This window comes from Ostrinia nubilalis, chromosome 12, assembly GCF_963855985.1.
Source record: "Ostrinia nubilalis chromosome 12, ilOstNubi1.1, whole genome shotgun sequence".
NCBI classification, from domain to species: domain Eukaryota; kingdom Metazoa; phylum Arthropoda; class Insecta; order Lepidoptera; family Crambidae; genus Ostrinia; species Ostrinia nubilalis.
In genome coordinates, this window is record NC_087099.1 from 4718876 (window position 1) to 4737028 (window position 18153).

An 18153-nucleotide genomic window follows, 5' to 3' on the forward strand; every position below is an offset into this window, starting at 1 on the left:
AAAGGCGACTGCGCTTCGTAACTCGAGAATACTGGATGGATACGTATGTTTTTTTTGGTATTCAGCGGAGATTCCCTAACTAAGGCATCATGTAATTATATAAGGCCCTGTCTACGGTGTAATACATATCTACATACCTAGTAGGTATGCAGTAGGAGTCTTGCACATCTGTGTAATAAAAGGCAAAATGATTAGCGAGGGAACTAATTAGGTTTTCAGCGTAGGTTTTAAACCAATTTCCTGAAATTAATGTCACGTCTTATTCTTACAGTTAGGAATGCACGATTTGTGCCGGACGGTATGGGGTAGCAACCCTGTGCGGACCCTGAATACCGTACGCCGACACGGCGCGATGCGGGGTGCAGCGCGAGCGGGAGAGCGAGACGAAGGGGGCGGGGAGCGCAGAAATAATAACTCGGTTGTGGTTGAGACTGTGACCGGTTCCTCGGAGCAGTGGCGAGAGCTTGGTGTTGTAGCTTGTTGAGGAGAAAACGCGGAACTGACTGGGTCCGGATGGCACCCCGATATTTATTTACTTTCATTAGAGTGAGAAAACCTAGCTGCCTCTCGCTCTAATGAAACAGCAAATCTATTGCCCTCTCTCTCTAATTTAGACCCCCCCTGGGCGGCAATACCGTATAGAGAGCCTGTTTTTTATCTATTCGGTGACCTATTTTTTAACTATGACCTTGACCTAATTCTTATCGGATTCTAATTAGCTCTTCCACTATTCTTTGGAATCTATGTTATTTATTTTCAGGTAAACTATCCCTTATCATTAGACAGGTAAATAAAGGTACACAGGTACAGGGTTAATTACAAATAAATCATTTGTACAAAAATTAGGGCTCATTTGGCCACACTATTTTACATTAATTGCCTTTATGGCTAATTAAGATTATCACCAATTAAAAGTAAATAACTATAAAGATCTACACATAATTATCTATCTAATTTACATATTATAAATATTCATCGACACACATAACTAGACGAAATTACAGGTTTAATCGATATACATAAAACAAAGGGCTATCAAATTATACATTTCTATGGTTTTCTAAAATAAACTATGATTTATACATCTCCAACGTCCCACATACGCCTATTAATCAGTAGTTAAGGACTCGACACATTACTAATTGAGAACCAACAAAGAGAAAGTGGACTGTATTACGAAGTTAAACTATTTACTGTCAAACTATATAAACGAAATAAAAACGATACAAAATTGAAACAAAACGAAAACTATTTACAACTATTTAAATTTCTATTCGGGGCCGTCCGTCGTGCACATTCTCCCGCCGTGTAGCGCTGGTTGACTCGGCGCTACACCTCACTCGGTGTCACGACGGTCGATGTGGGCAGCACGACGAGCTTCTTGGTGGGGCGGCGCAGGACTCCGGTGCGGGTGGCGACGTCGGCGGCGCGCACGATGCCATCGCGCCCAGGGTAGACTTGGACGACGCGCCCCCGGGGCCACACGTTGCGTGGCAGGTTGGAGTCGGCGATGAGCACGAGGTCGCCGATGTTGAGCGGTGCTCCGCTCCCGTGCGGCTCCCGCCGGTGTTGGAGCTCCGGCAGGTACTCTCGGACCCAGCGGTCCCAGAACTCGTCGGCTAGCCGCTGAGCTCGCCTCCAGTGGTGGCGGCTGGCGACGTCTGCTTCGGTGAACGTCCCCGGCTGTTGGATGCGGCCCGACCCCCCGAGTAGGAAGTGGTTGGGGGTCAAGGCTTCGGCGTCGTCGGGGTCCACTGACACGTGGGTCAGTGGTCTGCTGTTGACTGTGTATTCTGCCTCGCAAAGCAGAGTGGCGAGCGTCTCTTCGTGGGGGTGACGCTCGCGCAGGACGGTACTGAGGGCGTCCTTGACGGACCGGACGAGGCGTTCCCACGCCCCGCCCATGAACGGTGCGCTCGGCGGTATGTAGCGCCATCTGATGAGGTGGTTGGCGGCCTCCTGCCGGCTCGCCTGGAGGGCGGCCCGCTGGAGCTCGACGTCGGCACCACGCAGGTTGGTGCCGTTGTCCGACCAGATCTCTGATGGTTGCCCTCGGCGCGCCATCATGCGGCGCAGCGCGAGGACGGCGGAGTCGGTGGAGAGTGAGGCCGCGACCTCCAGGTGCACGGCCCGGGTGGTGAGGCATGTGAACAGCGCCACATACCGCTTCTGGTGTTGTCGGCCCACGGTGACTGAGAGCGGCCCGAAATAATCGAGGCCGGTGTAGGTGAAGGGCCGCTGATGGTGAGCGAGGCGTCCCGTCGGGTGGTCGCCTGTCGGTGGTACTGCGGCCACCGCGCGCCGAATTCTGCACTGCTGACAACTTTTGATCACGCTGCGCACGATGGGACGAGCTCGGATCACCCAGAAGCGTTGTCGGATTTCGTTCAGGACTGTCTCCACGCCGCCATGGTGTAATTTCTGGTGCGTCCATGCCACGTAGAGTTTGGTGTACTGGTGGTTTCCATCCAGCACAATCGGATGCTTCTGTTCTTCAGCGATGTTTTCTGCGGCCGTGATTCTTGATTTCAGCTTAATCACCGGCTCGCACGGATCGAAGGCCAGCGCGAGTGAGCGCAGCCGGCTGTCATTGGACACTGCTTCTGTCTTCTTTAAAGCTTCTAATTCGGCGCCGAACGCTTCCTGCTGCACGGCGCGCACCCACAGCTCCTCCGCCCACACGATGTGCTCGGCGGCCAACGGCGGTATGACGTCTTCTGTAAGGACGGCTCGGCGCGGCGTGGGCGGTGCGGTCGGCTTGGCGACACGGCGCCACGTCGGGTCGGCTTCGGTGTTTCGAGTTGTCCGCTTGTATCTGTTGACGTTGGCGCTCTGCGGGCGCGCCCGGCGCAGCGGGGCACGGAAGTGGTGTATCGCCTGGAGGACTCTCGCCGTGGCGCGTATCAGGCGCAGCCACGACGAGAATCTGTGTGGTGACGGTAATGCATCGGAGACTCTGGGCTCGACGATGCTTGATGCGACGGAGTGGGTCCTCTCTTCTCCGGTTGGGGCCGCCTGTTCTATTTTCTCGGCCGGCCAGCTGTCAGCAGGCTCATACAGGAACTTCGGTCCCGTGAACCACCGATGATGCTGCGTAAAGTTGACCGGCGCTCCTCTGGTGGCGTCGTCAGCCACATTCTGTTGGGTCGGCACCCACCGCCACTCCTTCGCCTGTGTGTCTTCCTCTATTTCTGCCACTCTGTGTGCGACGAAAGGCTTGAAAGAGCGGGGTCCCGCCCTCAGCCACGCGAGTACGGTTTTCGAGTCGCTCCAAAAGACTCTTCTGTCTGCCTTCAGCTGGTATTCGTCGGCGGCGGTGCGGGCCAGGCGGCAGCCCAGCACGGCGGCCTGCAGCTCGAGCCTTGGGATGGACGTCAGCTTGAGGGGCGCCACGCGCGCCCTGGCGGCGGCAAGCGTCACGTGCACTCTACCGTCTTCGTCTTCAGTGCGCCAGTAGACAGCAGCGGCGTAGGCCTTCTCGCTGGCGTCCACGAAGGTGTGCAGCTCGCGTCGGGTCGCCCGGCTGTAGCCAGGGTGACATCTTGGCAGGTTGACGTCTCGGAGCGCGGCCAGCTGCCGCACCCACTCACTCCAGCCCGTCGACAGCGGCGGCGGCAGGCGGACGTCCCAATCGACGCCTACGCGCCACGCCTCTTGTAGCAGCTGTTTCGCTACGATGGTGATGGGGGAGGCGAGGCCCAGCGGGTCGAACAGTGACATCACTGTCCGCAGAGCCTCCCTCTTCGTCGGAGTTTGCCCGCTGTCGACGTCAGGCACCCGGGCGAAGTTGAGATTAAATCCCAAGGTGTCGCAGGTTGGCCTCCAGGTGAGGCCCAGGACCTTCTCTTCGATGTCTTCAAGTGTGACGTCCCGAGTGGCGGCAGCTTCCGCCCGATGGACTTCTAGTATTTCGGATCGATTCGAGGCCCACTTGGCCAAATGAAAATTGGCATCCGCGTGCACTGTGCGCACGTCGGTGCTCACTCTAACTGCTTCTTCAACTGTTTCAAAACTCTGGAGATAATCATCCATGTAGTGATGACGCACGATGGCTTCGGCTGCGTCCGGATGGTCGGCCCGATGACGCTCGGCGTTGTGATTCTTGACAAACAACGCCGTGCACGGTGAGCAGGCTGCTCCGAAGATGACCGACTTCATCCGGTACTCTGTGGGCGGTCCCTCCCGCCGGTGTGAGCGCCACAAGAAGCGCAGCGCATCTCTATCTTTCTCGTGAACTTGTATTCGCAGGAACATTTCTTGTATGTCCGCGGCGACGGCGACGGCGTGCTGGCGAAAGCGCATCAGCACCCCCGGCAGCGACTGCAGGAGGTCCGGACCCGACAGCAGGTGGTCGTTCAGGCACGTACCCTTCGTGCGAGCGGCGGCGTCGAAGACTGGCCTCACCTTCCCGGGCTTGGCTGGATGGAGCACCGGGAAGTGAGGCAGGTACCAGATGCGCCCGGTGGTCGATGGTGCGGTGGCGGCTTCCTCTGCGTATCCTTTTTCTATCAGCTGTGTCATCTGCCGCTCGTACGCCGCCCCGAGCTCTGGCTGCTTGTCCAGCTTGCGCTCTGTGCTGTGTAGGCGCGTCAAGGCTTGGTCGTAATTGTTGGGCAGCTCGGGGTGGTCGGTGGCCCAAAGTAGGCCCGTTTCGTAGCCCGCTGTCGGCAGCTTGATGGTTTCACTCTCCAGGATGCGAAGCGCCCGCTCTTCGGGGTCGGCGCGCGTTTTCTTGGGCGTCACGCCCAACGATTCGATTGCGAAATGTTTCTTGATCATTTCTTCTATTCTATTGTCGCTCTCTTCATTGAGCCTGTATACGTGGTGGACTGTGTGCCCCAGGCTCCGGCTGCTTGAGCCGTGGAGCACCCACCCCAGGGGTGTGCGGGACGCCACCGGTTCTGTTGCGGCGCCACGTCGTACCTCGTTGGCCAGTAGGAGTTCCCAATTGTCCTGCCCGATCAGGATAGTGGGCCGCGCCTCCGCATACCGCACTCGCGTTTCGATATCTTGAAGATGTTGATATTTTGACAAGTCTCGGTCAATGTGCTGGGCCGCCAGTCGTAAGTTCTTGATAGTGCGGCCTCGCAGGGAGTGCTCTTCATCTTGCCCTCGTAGCACAAGTTTCACTCGTCGCGAGTCGGTACGCGTGACTCGGGCCCCCGCTATAGCTTCTATGCTCAATGGGTCTATGGGTCCTGTAGCGCCCGCGCGCTTAGCCAGGTCTTCGTCTATGAGTGTGACTGTCGAGCCGTCGTCTAATAGTGCGAATGTGTCTATATTGGCCTTGGGACCCACCACTGTCACTGGTAGAATTTTGAGGAAACTTACGGTTGACTTTCCAGATGAGTTTGCTGCTGTCACTGTTTCACTCCGGCTGGCTGGCACTTCGGGTCTCTTGAAGTGCAGTAATGGGTGGTGGGTCCTCTCACAGCCGTCCTCTCCACACTGACGGTCTTCACACTTATGCCCCCCTCTCCTGGGGTTCAGGCAACGGAAACATAGTCGATCCGCTTTCGCTATGCTCCATCGTTCACTGTTGTTCGCACGCACAAATTTTCTACACTTGTCGGCGCTATGGTTCGGTAAACTGCACACTGGACACTTTTCGCTTCTGTTGTCGCACTTTTCGCTGTCACTCCGACTGTTGTAGGCGCGCTGCGGCCGGTTGCGTTGCGCCGCGCGCTGCTGCTGCTCCTCGGCGCCGCCGACGAGCTCGGGGTCTGCGTACTTCCCGCACGCCTCCGCCTCCCTGGTCACGAAGCGGTGAAGGCGCACGAGGTCCGGCTCCTCTGGCGGCTGGTCCCGGCTGAAGTCGAACCACCGGTACCGCAGCGACGGCGTCAGCTTCTCTGTCACTTGCTTGACCACTTCCGGGTTGTACATGTACTGCGGCTGCTGGAGTGCGCGGAGTGTAGCGACGCTGTTTTTTATTCGACTCGCGAACTGTATTATGTCCCGTGGCGCATCTGTAGGCTTCTGTACGTTGCGAAGTCGTTCGATCTCGGCGAGCGCAATCGTCTCCGGTCTGCCGAATCTTGTCTCGAGTTCGCCGATTATTTCCGCCGGGCTAGTGTTTACTATGAGTAAACTGCTAACCGCTTCCTTGGCTTTTCCTTTCAAAGCCCGTCGCAGGCGGGCTGTATTCTCGATTTCTGTGAAGTATCTCTCTGTTTCTTGATAGCCCGCTCTGAAGGCGAGCCAGTCGAGATGCGAGCCCCCGAAGGGCATCAGTTCTCCGATGAATCGCGGCGTGGCCCCATGTGGGCGCGCGGCCTGCGCGATGGCGGCCGCCAGCTCGTTAAGGTCGAATTGTCCCTCGGACCGATGATACCCCGTTGCTGCTGGCGGCGGCTTCGATGACGACGATTGCTTCAACTGTACGCTGTGCGGCGGCGCCACGCCCGATAGCGGCGCGGCGAGCTGCTGTGCGATCGATACGCCGGTCGGCAGCGCGTGTGGCGCGCCGGGTGGCGGCGGTGGTGCGTGTGACACGCCGGGCGGCGGTGCATGTGGCACGCCGGGCGGCGGTGCTACGCCTGTAGACTGTTGCGGTGCACTGAGCGGCGCGGCGGGCGGTGGCGGCGGCACTGTATTCAGCCACTCGGCCACTCGCGCCTGGCCCAGCGATTCACCCGATGCGACCGACTCGCCGTCCTGGCTGTCCTCCTCCAGGACGGCAAGCCTGGCCTCTTCCAGCTCCAGCTTGAGTCTGGCTATCTTCTGTTTGGCGCGCGCGATCCTTCGCGCGCGGTCGGATTTCGTCGACGACGCTCTTGCTGCGTCGTCGTGCTGCTTTTGCGACGACAGTGCTGGCGGTGGTGGTGGCGCCTCCGACGGGGAGCCGGGCGGCTCGATATGCCGCACCGGTTCCGGCGCTGACGGCCTCGGGGCCGCCACTGACTGTGACGCGGTCGCGGGAGCGCTCTCCTCAGGGCGCTCCTGTGCCTCGATCGGCTCCGCGGGTCTGCCTCTACTCCGAGTCACCGGCATTTTGCTACGCTCCCCTTGCTTCCGGTTATGAAGCCGATGAAATTTCCCACTCGCTTTTGCTGCCGAAGTGTCCAATCCGGCTCCGAATGGACCAATGTGCCGGACGGTATGGGGTAGCAACCCTGTGCGGACCCTGAATACCGTACGCCGACACGGCGCGATGCGGGGTGCAGCGCGAGCGGGAGAGCGAGACGAAGGGGGCGGGGAGCGCAGAAATAATAACTCGGTTGTGGTTGAGACTGTGACCGGTTCCTCGGAGCAGTGGCGAGAGCTTGGTGTTGTAGCTTGTTGAGGAGAAAACGCGGAACTGACTGGGTCCGGATGGCACCCCGATATTTATTTACTTTCATTAGAGTGAGAAAACCTAGCTGCCTCTCGCTCTAATGAAACAGCAAATCTATTGCCCTCTCTCTCTAATTTAGACCCCCCCTGGGCGGCAATACCGTATAGAGAGCCTGTTTTTTATCTATTCGGTGACCTATTTTTTAACTATGACCTTGACCTAATTCTTATCGGATTCTAATTAGCTCTTCCACTATTCTTTGGAATCTATGTTATTTATTTTCAGGTAAACTATCCCTTATCATTAGACAGGTAAATAAAGGTACACAGGTACAGGGTTAATTACAAATAAATCATTTGTACAAAAATTAGGGCTCATTTGGCCACACTATTTTACATTAATTGCCTTTATGGCTAATTAAGATTATCACCAATTAAAAGTAAATAACTATAAAGATCTACACATAATTATCTATCTAATTTACATATTATAAATATGACTCGACACACATAACTAGACGAAATTACAGGTTTAATCGATATACATAAAACAAAGGGCTATCAAATTATACATTTCTATGGTTTTCTAAAATAAACTATGATTTATACATCTCCAACGTCCCACATACGCCTATTAATCAGTAGTTAAGGACTCGACACATTACTAATTGAGAACCAACAAAGAGAAAGTGGACTGTATTACGAAGTTAAACTATTCACTGTCAAACTATATAAACGAAATAAAAACGATACAAAATTGAAACAAAACGAAAACTATTTACAACTATTTAAATTTCTATTCGGGGCCGTCCGTCGTGCACACGATTTTATATGAAAAACATTTATAACCATATGCGACTTGATACTAAAAGTAGATTAGGCATTGATTAGTAGATTTTCTCAATTTTCCTTCGGAACTTCAACTAAAATGGAAAGTTACGAATCAATTTGATATTTCTCACAATCCATCACGAAAACTTATGAATATTAACAAAATATTCCTTCCGGTCAGAGGTGTAGAGCCTTGAATAGTCCATTTGGGTTTCCTCTTTTTGTCAGCAATGTATAATTCACTTAAAACGTCAGGGCCCGACACGGTCCGCCCTTGTAATCTCTTAGCCGAATTGGGCTCTAGGGCCCCACCATGAAAGCAAATGCAACTTTGGCAACTTTCGGCAACTTTTAAATTCACTGCGAAGTTAGTTAAGTACGGCCTTTGTTGTCACAGAGTGTGCAGGATGTTAAATGGTGTGTAAAGACGAACAACGATATAATGAACTGAGTTACTGAAATGCTTTTTTGGCCTAAATAACTTTGCTTTTTTACCATTCTTTTTTAAAGTATCTATTCTTTTTTTATTATGAAGGGTATCTCTGTAAGGCACTGGATGCAAATCAATTGACAAGTCGCTCTTATTTCTACGAAGACTCATAACAGCTGTTTTGGGGTCAATGTTTTGTGTTACATAACCCTTTAAGAGTTGTTGTATTTTTTAACGTATTTTGTTACTTGCACAATCCTCAATCCATCTACTACTTTTATTTGCGAATTATTTTTTTATTTTATTTATTTAGACAGATTTATATTAGGAGACAAATACAAAAAATCAAAAACCATGAAAATCGATCCGCCCTTTCTCGATAAGTATTCGAACATACTATGGGACTTACGTAGTTGTAACAGCTACGAAGGTGTTAATTTTGTTAATAAGATCAAAATATTTATGTATAATTTGATGTACTGTCGTCTGTACATAGGGCGCCACATTGTTTACCTTGACATGCCATAATCTGTAGTTGTTTTGTTTATTTATCAAGCGCAATATCCATTTGAGAAGTTCCACGATAACGTTATTAGGGTCATAGTTTTGTTTTGGGCACAAGCCACAGTGACGACGTGAGGGTCTGACCGCAACTGATACGATATAGGGCTGCCACACAGGAGTTTATTAAAAAACTTTATTATTTGCGGTCAATCGACTTCTAATTTTAGAAAGGCACTTTGTAAGGATAAGTGGTTATCCCTTCAGAAGAAGATAGTAGGTTATTTTAAAGATGTTTGAAGTTTCCTGATAACGTTATTAGGGTCATAGTTTTGTTTTGGGCACAAGCCACAGTGATTACGTGAGGGTCTGATCGCAACTGATACGATATAGGGCTGCCAAAAAGGAGTGTATTAAAAACGTTGTTATTTAAGGTCAATCCACTTCTAGTTTCAGCAGAGTAAAGATAAGTGGAATGTTTATTGTATAGTAATATTGTAGTTTATCAGAAGAAGTATATTTTGAAGATAAGTAATGTGTAGGTTTTAAACTTTGAACTGAGTTATTTATTGTAGTATCTGATCTGAGTTTAGTTTAGGGAGCTATTTTAGTTGCTATTATGACTTTGCGGACCTGCCCAATTAGTCCTCATTTTGATGAAAATGATATAGCCAAAGAAAAAATATATCTCATAAGATTTGTATGTTAAATTATTTATTTTTCTTGCCATATAAAGCCTATTTATAGTAAATGATTAAAAACGATGACGATATTATGATATTCTGTTTGTGTACATGTCACAACAAGACCATGATTGTAACCTAACCTGGACTGACACAGTCATATGCTATCCACCCACAATCCCATCCAACATGTTACTGATAACGTAAGATATCTGACTAATACTTATTCTAGGGTATGATTTCAATTGACTGCTGTAATCGATTCACAGTAACAGACAAATCGATTAATCGGTGTAACTATCCTGTCGTTTAATCACTCGAAAAGATAAATTTACCGTTTCAAATTATCGTTCCATGCTTCATTGGGTTAGAAATGATTGGATATTTTGCTGAACAAACCATCAGAATACGAAAATTAAGCAAGATTGATTCCAATAATAGTAAATCGAGACAAGCAATTGAACACCTTAATAATGACTTATTTTCACGGACGAAGTTTCTTAACTTTTTATTTTTTCTTAAATTGAATTTAAACATTTTCTTTTAATCTTATTTTCTTTATAAGATTTTCTTAATCCTTTGACAAAGCAATAAAGTTTTGTCTCAGTAAAATAACAAAGCTGAGGAGATTCGGCCATTATTTTGCCTTGAATGCGGAAGTGCCAACCCTAATTACTTTCACATGCCAGAACTTTTAATTGGACCCATTTTGATGAAAATCCCTTGAAATTCCTATACATCGGCGAAAGGTCCTTTGATTTGGAAAAATCCTACAGATTGCTTGTTTTAAACTTTTAATTTAAAATCCATAAATTGACGTGGAGTTTGTGTTCTAGAAAGAAAGAATACACAAAATCACAACCCCTAGTATCTCTTTTTGAGCTGTACAATTATTTTTTACTTACTTTATTGTTTCATTTTCAGATCGTCACATGCTTTTAGCTTAGGCGCAGACCATCGACTTTTTTGTCAGCCGATAGTTGAGTCGGGCTGTAAATCGATATGGATGGATATGTATGAAAGTGCGCACATTGGATCGGCCGATTCTTCATACAAATTAGAATCCAAGGCCCAACTATCGGCCGACTAAAAGTCTGTAGTCTGGGAGTCTTAGCGTAGATTTTAATATTCCTGTGCATCAATCAAAATTTAATTCCATTTATGAACTTATCCTTCTTACATAATTAGACTAAAGAAGTTTTATGAAACTACCGAAATAATTTAAACTTCACTTTTACATTAATAAAAGCTGTCTCGCGCTACATAAAATAATGTAAATATACTAGGTATACTAACTTCTTATTATGAAACTACTAACGCCCGTATTTACAAACGATGCTTGCTTAAGTTAAGCAGCAAATCGAACGCACAGCGTTGAATAGAGCTCTGTGATTGGTTCGTGTGTCACCCTGTGCGTCCACGCGCACTGTGAGACCTCAACAATGGATACTTAAGTACTTTAAACTGGTTGTTTATGTAGAGTTCTCAGGTGCAGGCCTCAACAAACTCAAACTTAGTTACTCATACCAAAATACGAGTATAACCAAAAGTCACGTTAAAGTCTTGTGTATAATCTTCCAACGTGGCTAATGAGTTAACTTGTTTTGTTTATTTTAACAAAACTCGTTTGACAACTCGTCAGCCGTGATTACATCTTGGGGTAATAATATTAAGTTTATCTAATTGAATAAACTTTGATTAATTTAATTGCATTCTCATATTTCCCTAAATTATGGTTGAAATTGAAATTAATTTTGGGGATGTAGATTTATTTAATTAACTTCATTGGTATTGAAATATCATGAAATGGTATCATGATGTTTACGGCACGGGTAAAATTGCTTTTTAAAATCAAATTTACGGAGAAAATACTACAAACGACTAGTCGTGGTTTGTCAATAAGTTTTTTAAGCATTTTAGTTCATCAATGACTCTTTCGATACCTGCTTTTTGTATAAAATGCATACCTACACCTAGTAACTGATAAAAATTATCAGCATGATTCATACAAATGCAACGAATGCTACCCGAATTGGGTGACTTAACTGGTTTTTTACATGAGAGATAATATTAACAATATTTATTTTATATAAATAAATAAATACTCGAACTACGTATAAGTACCATACTTAGTTCGAGATGTCACACCGTCCTTGAAAATGTTATGTGAGATCCAGTTCGGAATATACTACATATAAACATAGGCCTACTTTTTGTAGGCACCTAACAATACATATTTATCACTCAACGAGTTCACAGTTCAATTGATACATGCAAATTAAATTATCTTACTAACAGCTTTTATGCTTTCATAATACTCGTAGTTATTATTTTTGGTTTTAATGAACTGAAAACCAATAGTCAATTGAACAAAAGCCAAAATTCATAATTTAAATACAAATCAATGATAACGTAACTTAATTATTTAACATAAACGCAGAACGAACGATTTCAAATATTAATAACATTAAACAATTGTTAATAAATAAGAATAAAAACGAATTTAGGTACTATTTTATGTTACTTTCTAGCTAGAAGTTAAATCCAAAATCCCAAAACCGAATAAGTCTTGCCCCCTTTGAATCCAGTTTAGAGTGTAGTTTCATAATGAAACTACTTTCAATGTAGAGAAAAACTATGTAACTGAGATTAGAAGTGGAAGTATGTCGCGTTTATCTTATCACTAAACTTACTTGCATAAACCTTTAAAAAGAATTCTGTGACGCGATAATGGTGTTTAATCTGTGCAATATTAGCATTTCACAAAGTTTGCATAGGTACGTCAGATGAAGTAATGTGTTCTTAGAAAATGGAAACCTTGATATGGGACAAGGCGAGTGAGTAGATGCCTTTTATTTATTTTCATTGCGAGATTCGTCATCATCATCATTTCAGCCATAGGACGTCCACTGCTGAACATAGGCCTACCCTAATGACTCATGTTTGCGAGATTACAGTATCGAATTAAAAAAAAACTGACCTTAATTAAAAGAACCAATTAAGTGAACCTTATCAGGGCGTGTTGACAGGATGTTTTTTTCCTTGTTTCTTAAATTGTGTAGGTGTTATTGGTAGATTTCACCTATTATAGTTATGTTAACGCTCACAATTTGTCTTATAGTTAGAGGTCCAATAACTAGGTAATCTGTGATAGGGGTAGTTTTTAGAGGGTTTGCACAGCATACCCGCAATATTTTTATTATCTCCTCAAGCAGTCCCAAGCTTTATATCTCTAATTTCATACAGACCATTCGAGTTTATTACCGTGAAAATGTGCAGTCAAAAGTTAACCTCTTCGAATCTAACCTACATTTGGAACAAACGAGCATCATTCCATTTTGCCCGCTCAGAAGTGGGAACGTGTATAAATTCTGAGATTACCCCGACCGCGGTGAGTTTTAGGTAACCGTGAAATATTGCACGGGGTACGATGAAAACTGGGATACATCCTGGTATCATATAAAAGTGCTGCGTTTTCTAAAATATTGCTTATAAATATTTATCAGTCAGGCGCAGACCACTGCTGGACGTGCGAAAGAGCAAAACAATACCATTTCTCACGTTTTTTCATCCAGCTACTTACTGCCAGTTATCTTCTTGAAGACGGTCTTGCAATAATGTGACGAAGAATTGTGTACGTTAGGACGTGTCTTTGTGCCCTGAAAAGGGCCCACACTCTAATAAAGAATTTGAATGAGATTATGACCAATCTCAATACTCAACTCAATAGTTTATTGACAAATTGGGAAACCTTAATGCATATAAATAAAGTGTTAATAAATATTTGTAGATCAAATATTACAAACCCTAGTCAAGTAACTAATGGCCACGTGATGAAGGTGTACTAACGAGTGATTATTATGAAATATTTAAGTTAGTAAAATTCCGACCAGAGATGAAAAATTATCAACGGTTAATTCTGGCGTTTTTATCTATGAGTCATATGAATTGAAGCTGCAAAAACCCGTGAATCAGTTTGTTTAAACTGATTCTAAGAGTCATATGAATTGAAGCTGCAAAAAAACTCGTGAGTCAGTTTGTTAAAACTGATACTCATCAATTGCTTGTGCTGAAACAAAATGATTGCGTAAGTAATTGAAGGCCGTCTGTCTCGGTGGTTAGCATCACTACAACGCTACAACGGTAACGCGTTTGAATCTCTTTAGGGGCAAATCTTTCTTTGCCTTACCAGAGTTAAGTTATGCTTAGTTTATCGCTCCGTGTAATTGGAGTAAAACACAAAATATACCGTATTGTAGGTCACATAAAATATACATTTACCATACTTACCTCGTAAAATGAATTCTTCAAATGTGCGTAGCTATTATGATAAAAATCCAAGTTAAAGAACAATGGAAAATTCTCAAACATTTTCATGAAAATTAATGCGGTATTGTCATATGATTTCAGAGACTGTATTTTTCTGGCAGATGACAGAAAAACTCTTCGTTAAGTAGGTAATTGCATTTATCTGTTTCTACGAGTACAAACTGCGCAAATAAAGTCTGCTCCTAGGTTTATTGTAATTAGTGGAAAATAACCTGTAATAATAATATACCTTGTAACTTTTGCATCATGGTCCCTAGGGTGAAACCCTCTTAGGGTGTAGAAAGACAGTGGCACCAATTTATTGATAGGAGTGCAGTATGATATCATGTGTTTTGTGATAGCTGAGATTTTTAACTAAGAAGTATAGATAGTTAATAATACTAATATTTACTGAGCTACAGACGCCATACTAATCTGCATACTTTACGGTGATCGAGTGGTAAAACAACTGAGCGTTGACACACTTAACTAAAATAAACTGGCCTTCCTCGTAATGATGGAATTTAGTAACGCGGAAGAACTCCAGGGCAAGGTCAAACAACTCAACGAGCGATGTCCCGATGAAAAAGTGGGATTAAATGTCATCAATGTATAAATTACGTCTACTGTTTATTGATTTAAGGTTTATTTTTCTTTAGTTAACAAAATGTTTAAAGTTAAACATGTCTTAGAAGCGAACTCGAAAAAGTTTTGGACAGAAAATCTGTCAAAAACATGTTTTTAGTTTAGTTTTAAATTAATAATGACTGGTAGGTACTTTTTGTCCGCGATTTCATACGTGATTTTTTATAAAAAGTTACTAAATTATCTAATTATTTTAGTATTTTGTTATTGAGTTTTTTTTTATTTTAGGACTGAATAGTCCAGTTAACAGTCCAATTTTATGGTTACCTTAGAAACTTGCGTTTATTAAATTAATTTACATTTATGAATAGCCAATATAGGTAGGTAGGTACAGCTGTTTTGGATGGATTTACATAATTAAATATAGGAATAGTAGTACTGTACATTAACTGTTACAAACATACATAAATAAAACCACAGTACTCAAACAAGTATTAGTTAGTATTTTGGATTTATAGAATTAAGATGATAATAGTTTGTGATGATAGAATAGAATATTACGCCCTATGAGGTCTCACAGTGCGCGTGGACGCACAGAGTCACACATGAACCAATCACAGAGCTCTTTTCAACGCTGTGCGTTCGATTTGCTGCTTCACATAAGCATCGTATGTGAATACGGGTGTTAGAATAAAAAATACAATCCCCAGTAGAACATAATTGAAACTGACGTAAATACTGAATACCTGTATTATCCTGACATTTGTTTTGCAAATAAAAATTGTTTAATTTGATTTGAAACCGAAAGGTCGTGGGTTCAAGTCCCATTTGAGGCAATGGACAATAAAATACTGTTTTACATCTTGAGACTAAAACTAAAACTAAGTCTCCTCAAATGGAATCTCATTAAGAAAAACAGCTTTTTTAGCTATTTTGAGTCTGTTATTCTATAAAGCAATTAGTTATATTTGAAGAATTTTTAATTAAACTGTGACTTAAAACCAAATCTAAGGTTGAAATTTATATAATTATTATTGTCGATGAAGCTCGACATGATGAAGCTTAACAGCTAACATATAATATAACATAACATAGGTAACACAATAACACACTGTTATGAATACTTTGGGCTAATATTATATGAAACCAACTGTCAGGAAATAACATTGCGAATGCGAAATAGAACAGTTTGACATTTTGATTGAAGTGTGTACTGGCTATAATAATGAGAAGCCCCAAGTATTGAGAGTATTCCAGCAATACATTTAAAGCTGCATTTACTCTACAGATAGTGAAGTTCACAAGTTCACAGCCTTTTAAAGCTGCATTTACTCTACACATAGTGAAGTTCACAAGTTCACAGCCTTTTAAAGCTGCATTTACTCTACAGATAGTGAAGTTCACAAGTTCACAACCTTTTAAAGCTGCATTTACTCCACAGATAGTGAAGTTCACAAGTTCACAGCCTTTTAAAGCTGCATTTACTCTACAGATAGTGAAGTTCACCGGGTCAGAAGAACCCGGTGAACTTGGTACCACCTGTGTTCAGAAGAAATAATGTTGGATTCTAATGGTGAAAGAATTTTTCAAATCGGTCTTGTAGTTGGAGCCTATTCAATGCAAACAAAGAAGCAATCAAATCTTTCCTTTTTATTACATTAGTATGGATAAAAGTACAAAATAACAGCTTCTAAAGTAGAAACAATTTTATTAGGTCCTTTGATATACGAGTAGTTCTCCGAGCATTTGTATAAGTTGTAATGATACAGAAAAGGTTGACCTCTCTATCTACCCGCTGACATCTTGATTTATAGTCTGTGCGGTTCCTTTCAAAGTGCTTCCATTATCCTTTGGTGTGTATGTTAGTGTGCAGGGTTGTCATGCATTAAATCAACAAGTCGCGATTTTAGCAGGATATTACGTCGTTAACACACATTGGTTGTAAACTTTCGTCTTCAGGCATTGGGGTGTTTTGGACGAAAAGATGTTGCGTAGTTTCCCGAACGCTGCCCGCCCAGCCTCCATCTCGAAATTGGACCTACCTAGCTGGATCGTTTGTTCGAGGTAGACATATTTTATGTACTTGTCAACAATCTCGAGAATTGAGCTCCCAACTGAAATTGGGTAGGGCGCAACATAGACATTCGACATAAGCTTCGTTTTGTCCATATTCATCCTTAGGCCTACCTGTTGGAAAACTCGATTAAGGTCTTCGAGCATAGTGCCAAGAGCTTCCAACGATTCGTCGTTACGACATGACATGACAAAGAAGAAAAAAGTAAATCGTTGGAACTTTCTTCTCCTGGTTTTGTGAGTTGAAAAACACTTGATGAGTTTCCCAAAACTCTACTTATGTCCACTTGATGTAGGTAGAAAACTAGGTATAATTCTGGAGTAGGGTAGAGTCTCTTCCATTGAAGGTTAAAGAAGATGAATGAATGAATGGTCAAAGCTTTTATCCAGTACTTAGGTCCTTTCAGGACGCTTATACACATCCCAAATACATATAGCTTACCCTACCACCACTTCGGGACAACATAAGGGCTGGTGCTGAGTAGAAGTGGTTTTAGGTTACAATATAGATCTAAACATTATAAAATAATGAAGACTAAGTGTCTGTGAATTTTGTATACTTAATATGCCTTAAATAAATATAAACAACTTAAAAATACTGGATAAAAATTACTAGTGCTGGGTACCGATAGGTGGACCAACCTCTTTTGATATTTATCTATGTTTTTATACCTTTTTTATTCTTTTTGATACCTTTTGTTTTTTAAGTTTGAAGTTTTGTTTATCAAAAACAGCCGCCTGGGCATTTTATGCAAGAATAAACCTATTTGAATTCAAAAGGTATTTCGTTATTTTTGCACGCCTGAGCGGCTGTCCACCACAACGAGATTTTGCTTTAGTCATTGTACACGTCCAGCAGTGGAATGCCATAGGTTAAAAATTAAATGACGATGACGAATATAATTGAAGGGTTGACGACTCTATGTCTTTAAATAACATACGTTAAGGTAGCATTCGGATCAAGACGACCGCGACGCGAGACCGCGACTCGAGACCGCGACCGGCGACAGCGACCCACTGCTTTATATGAATTAATAGGAAGTGCTGACGGATGCAAGCGACCGAGTCGCGCGACGTGTGGGCGTGGCCTGCCGGCTACTTGCGTCGCGCGACTCGGTCGCTCACAAGGCAGTGCCGTCGCGCGACAGATGCAAAATGGCCGTGTTTTCTTCGCACGAAGACGAAATTTTAATAGGATTAGTAAGTAAAAACGCACCTGTATTCGATACGAGACTTCAAGCTTATAAAGATAATACTGTGAGAGACAATATTTGGGAAAAAATTTGAAAAACATTAAATAAAACAAGTAAGTTCAAATGATACATATTTTTATTAGAAAAGGTACTTATTTTTATTGTTTACAGATAGGTACTATTTTACTTTAACTGCAAACATACTGAGTTTCGTATGGGTCGCACGACTCGTGTCGCGAAGATTCGTAAGTAGCTGTCGCCCTGCGACCTGCGA

The 18153-nt window shown here is 44.1% G+C and overlaps 2 protein-coding genes across 2 annotated transcripts in view; one reads left to right on the plus strand and one right to left on the minus strand.

Moving 5' to 3' along the window:
• The window catches only part of LOC135076823 (angiotensin-converting enzyme-like), a 223073-nt gene that overhangs the window by 13902 nt on the left and 191018 nt on the right, over positions 1-18153 (plus strand). The window lies entirely within an intron of this gene.
• LOC135076660 (uncharacterized) lies at positions 1330-6993 on the minus strand. Its single transcript, XM_063971079.1, has one exon. The coding sequence runs from the start codon at positions 6991-6993 to the stop codon at positions 1330-1332; it is 5664 nt and encodes a 1887-aa protein (XP_063827149.1).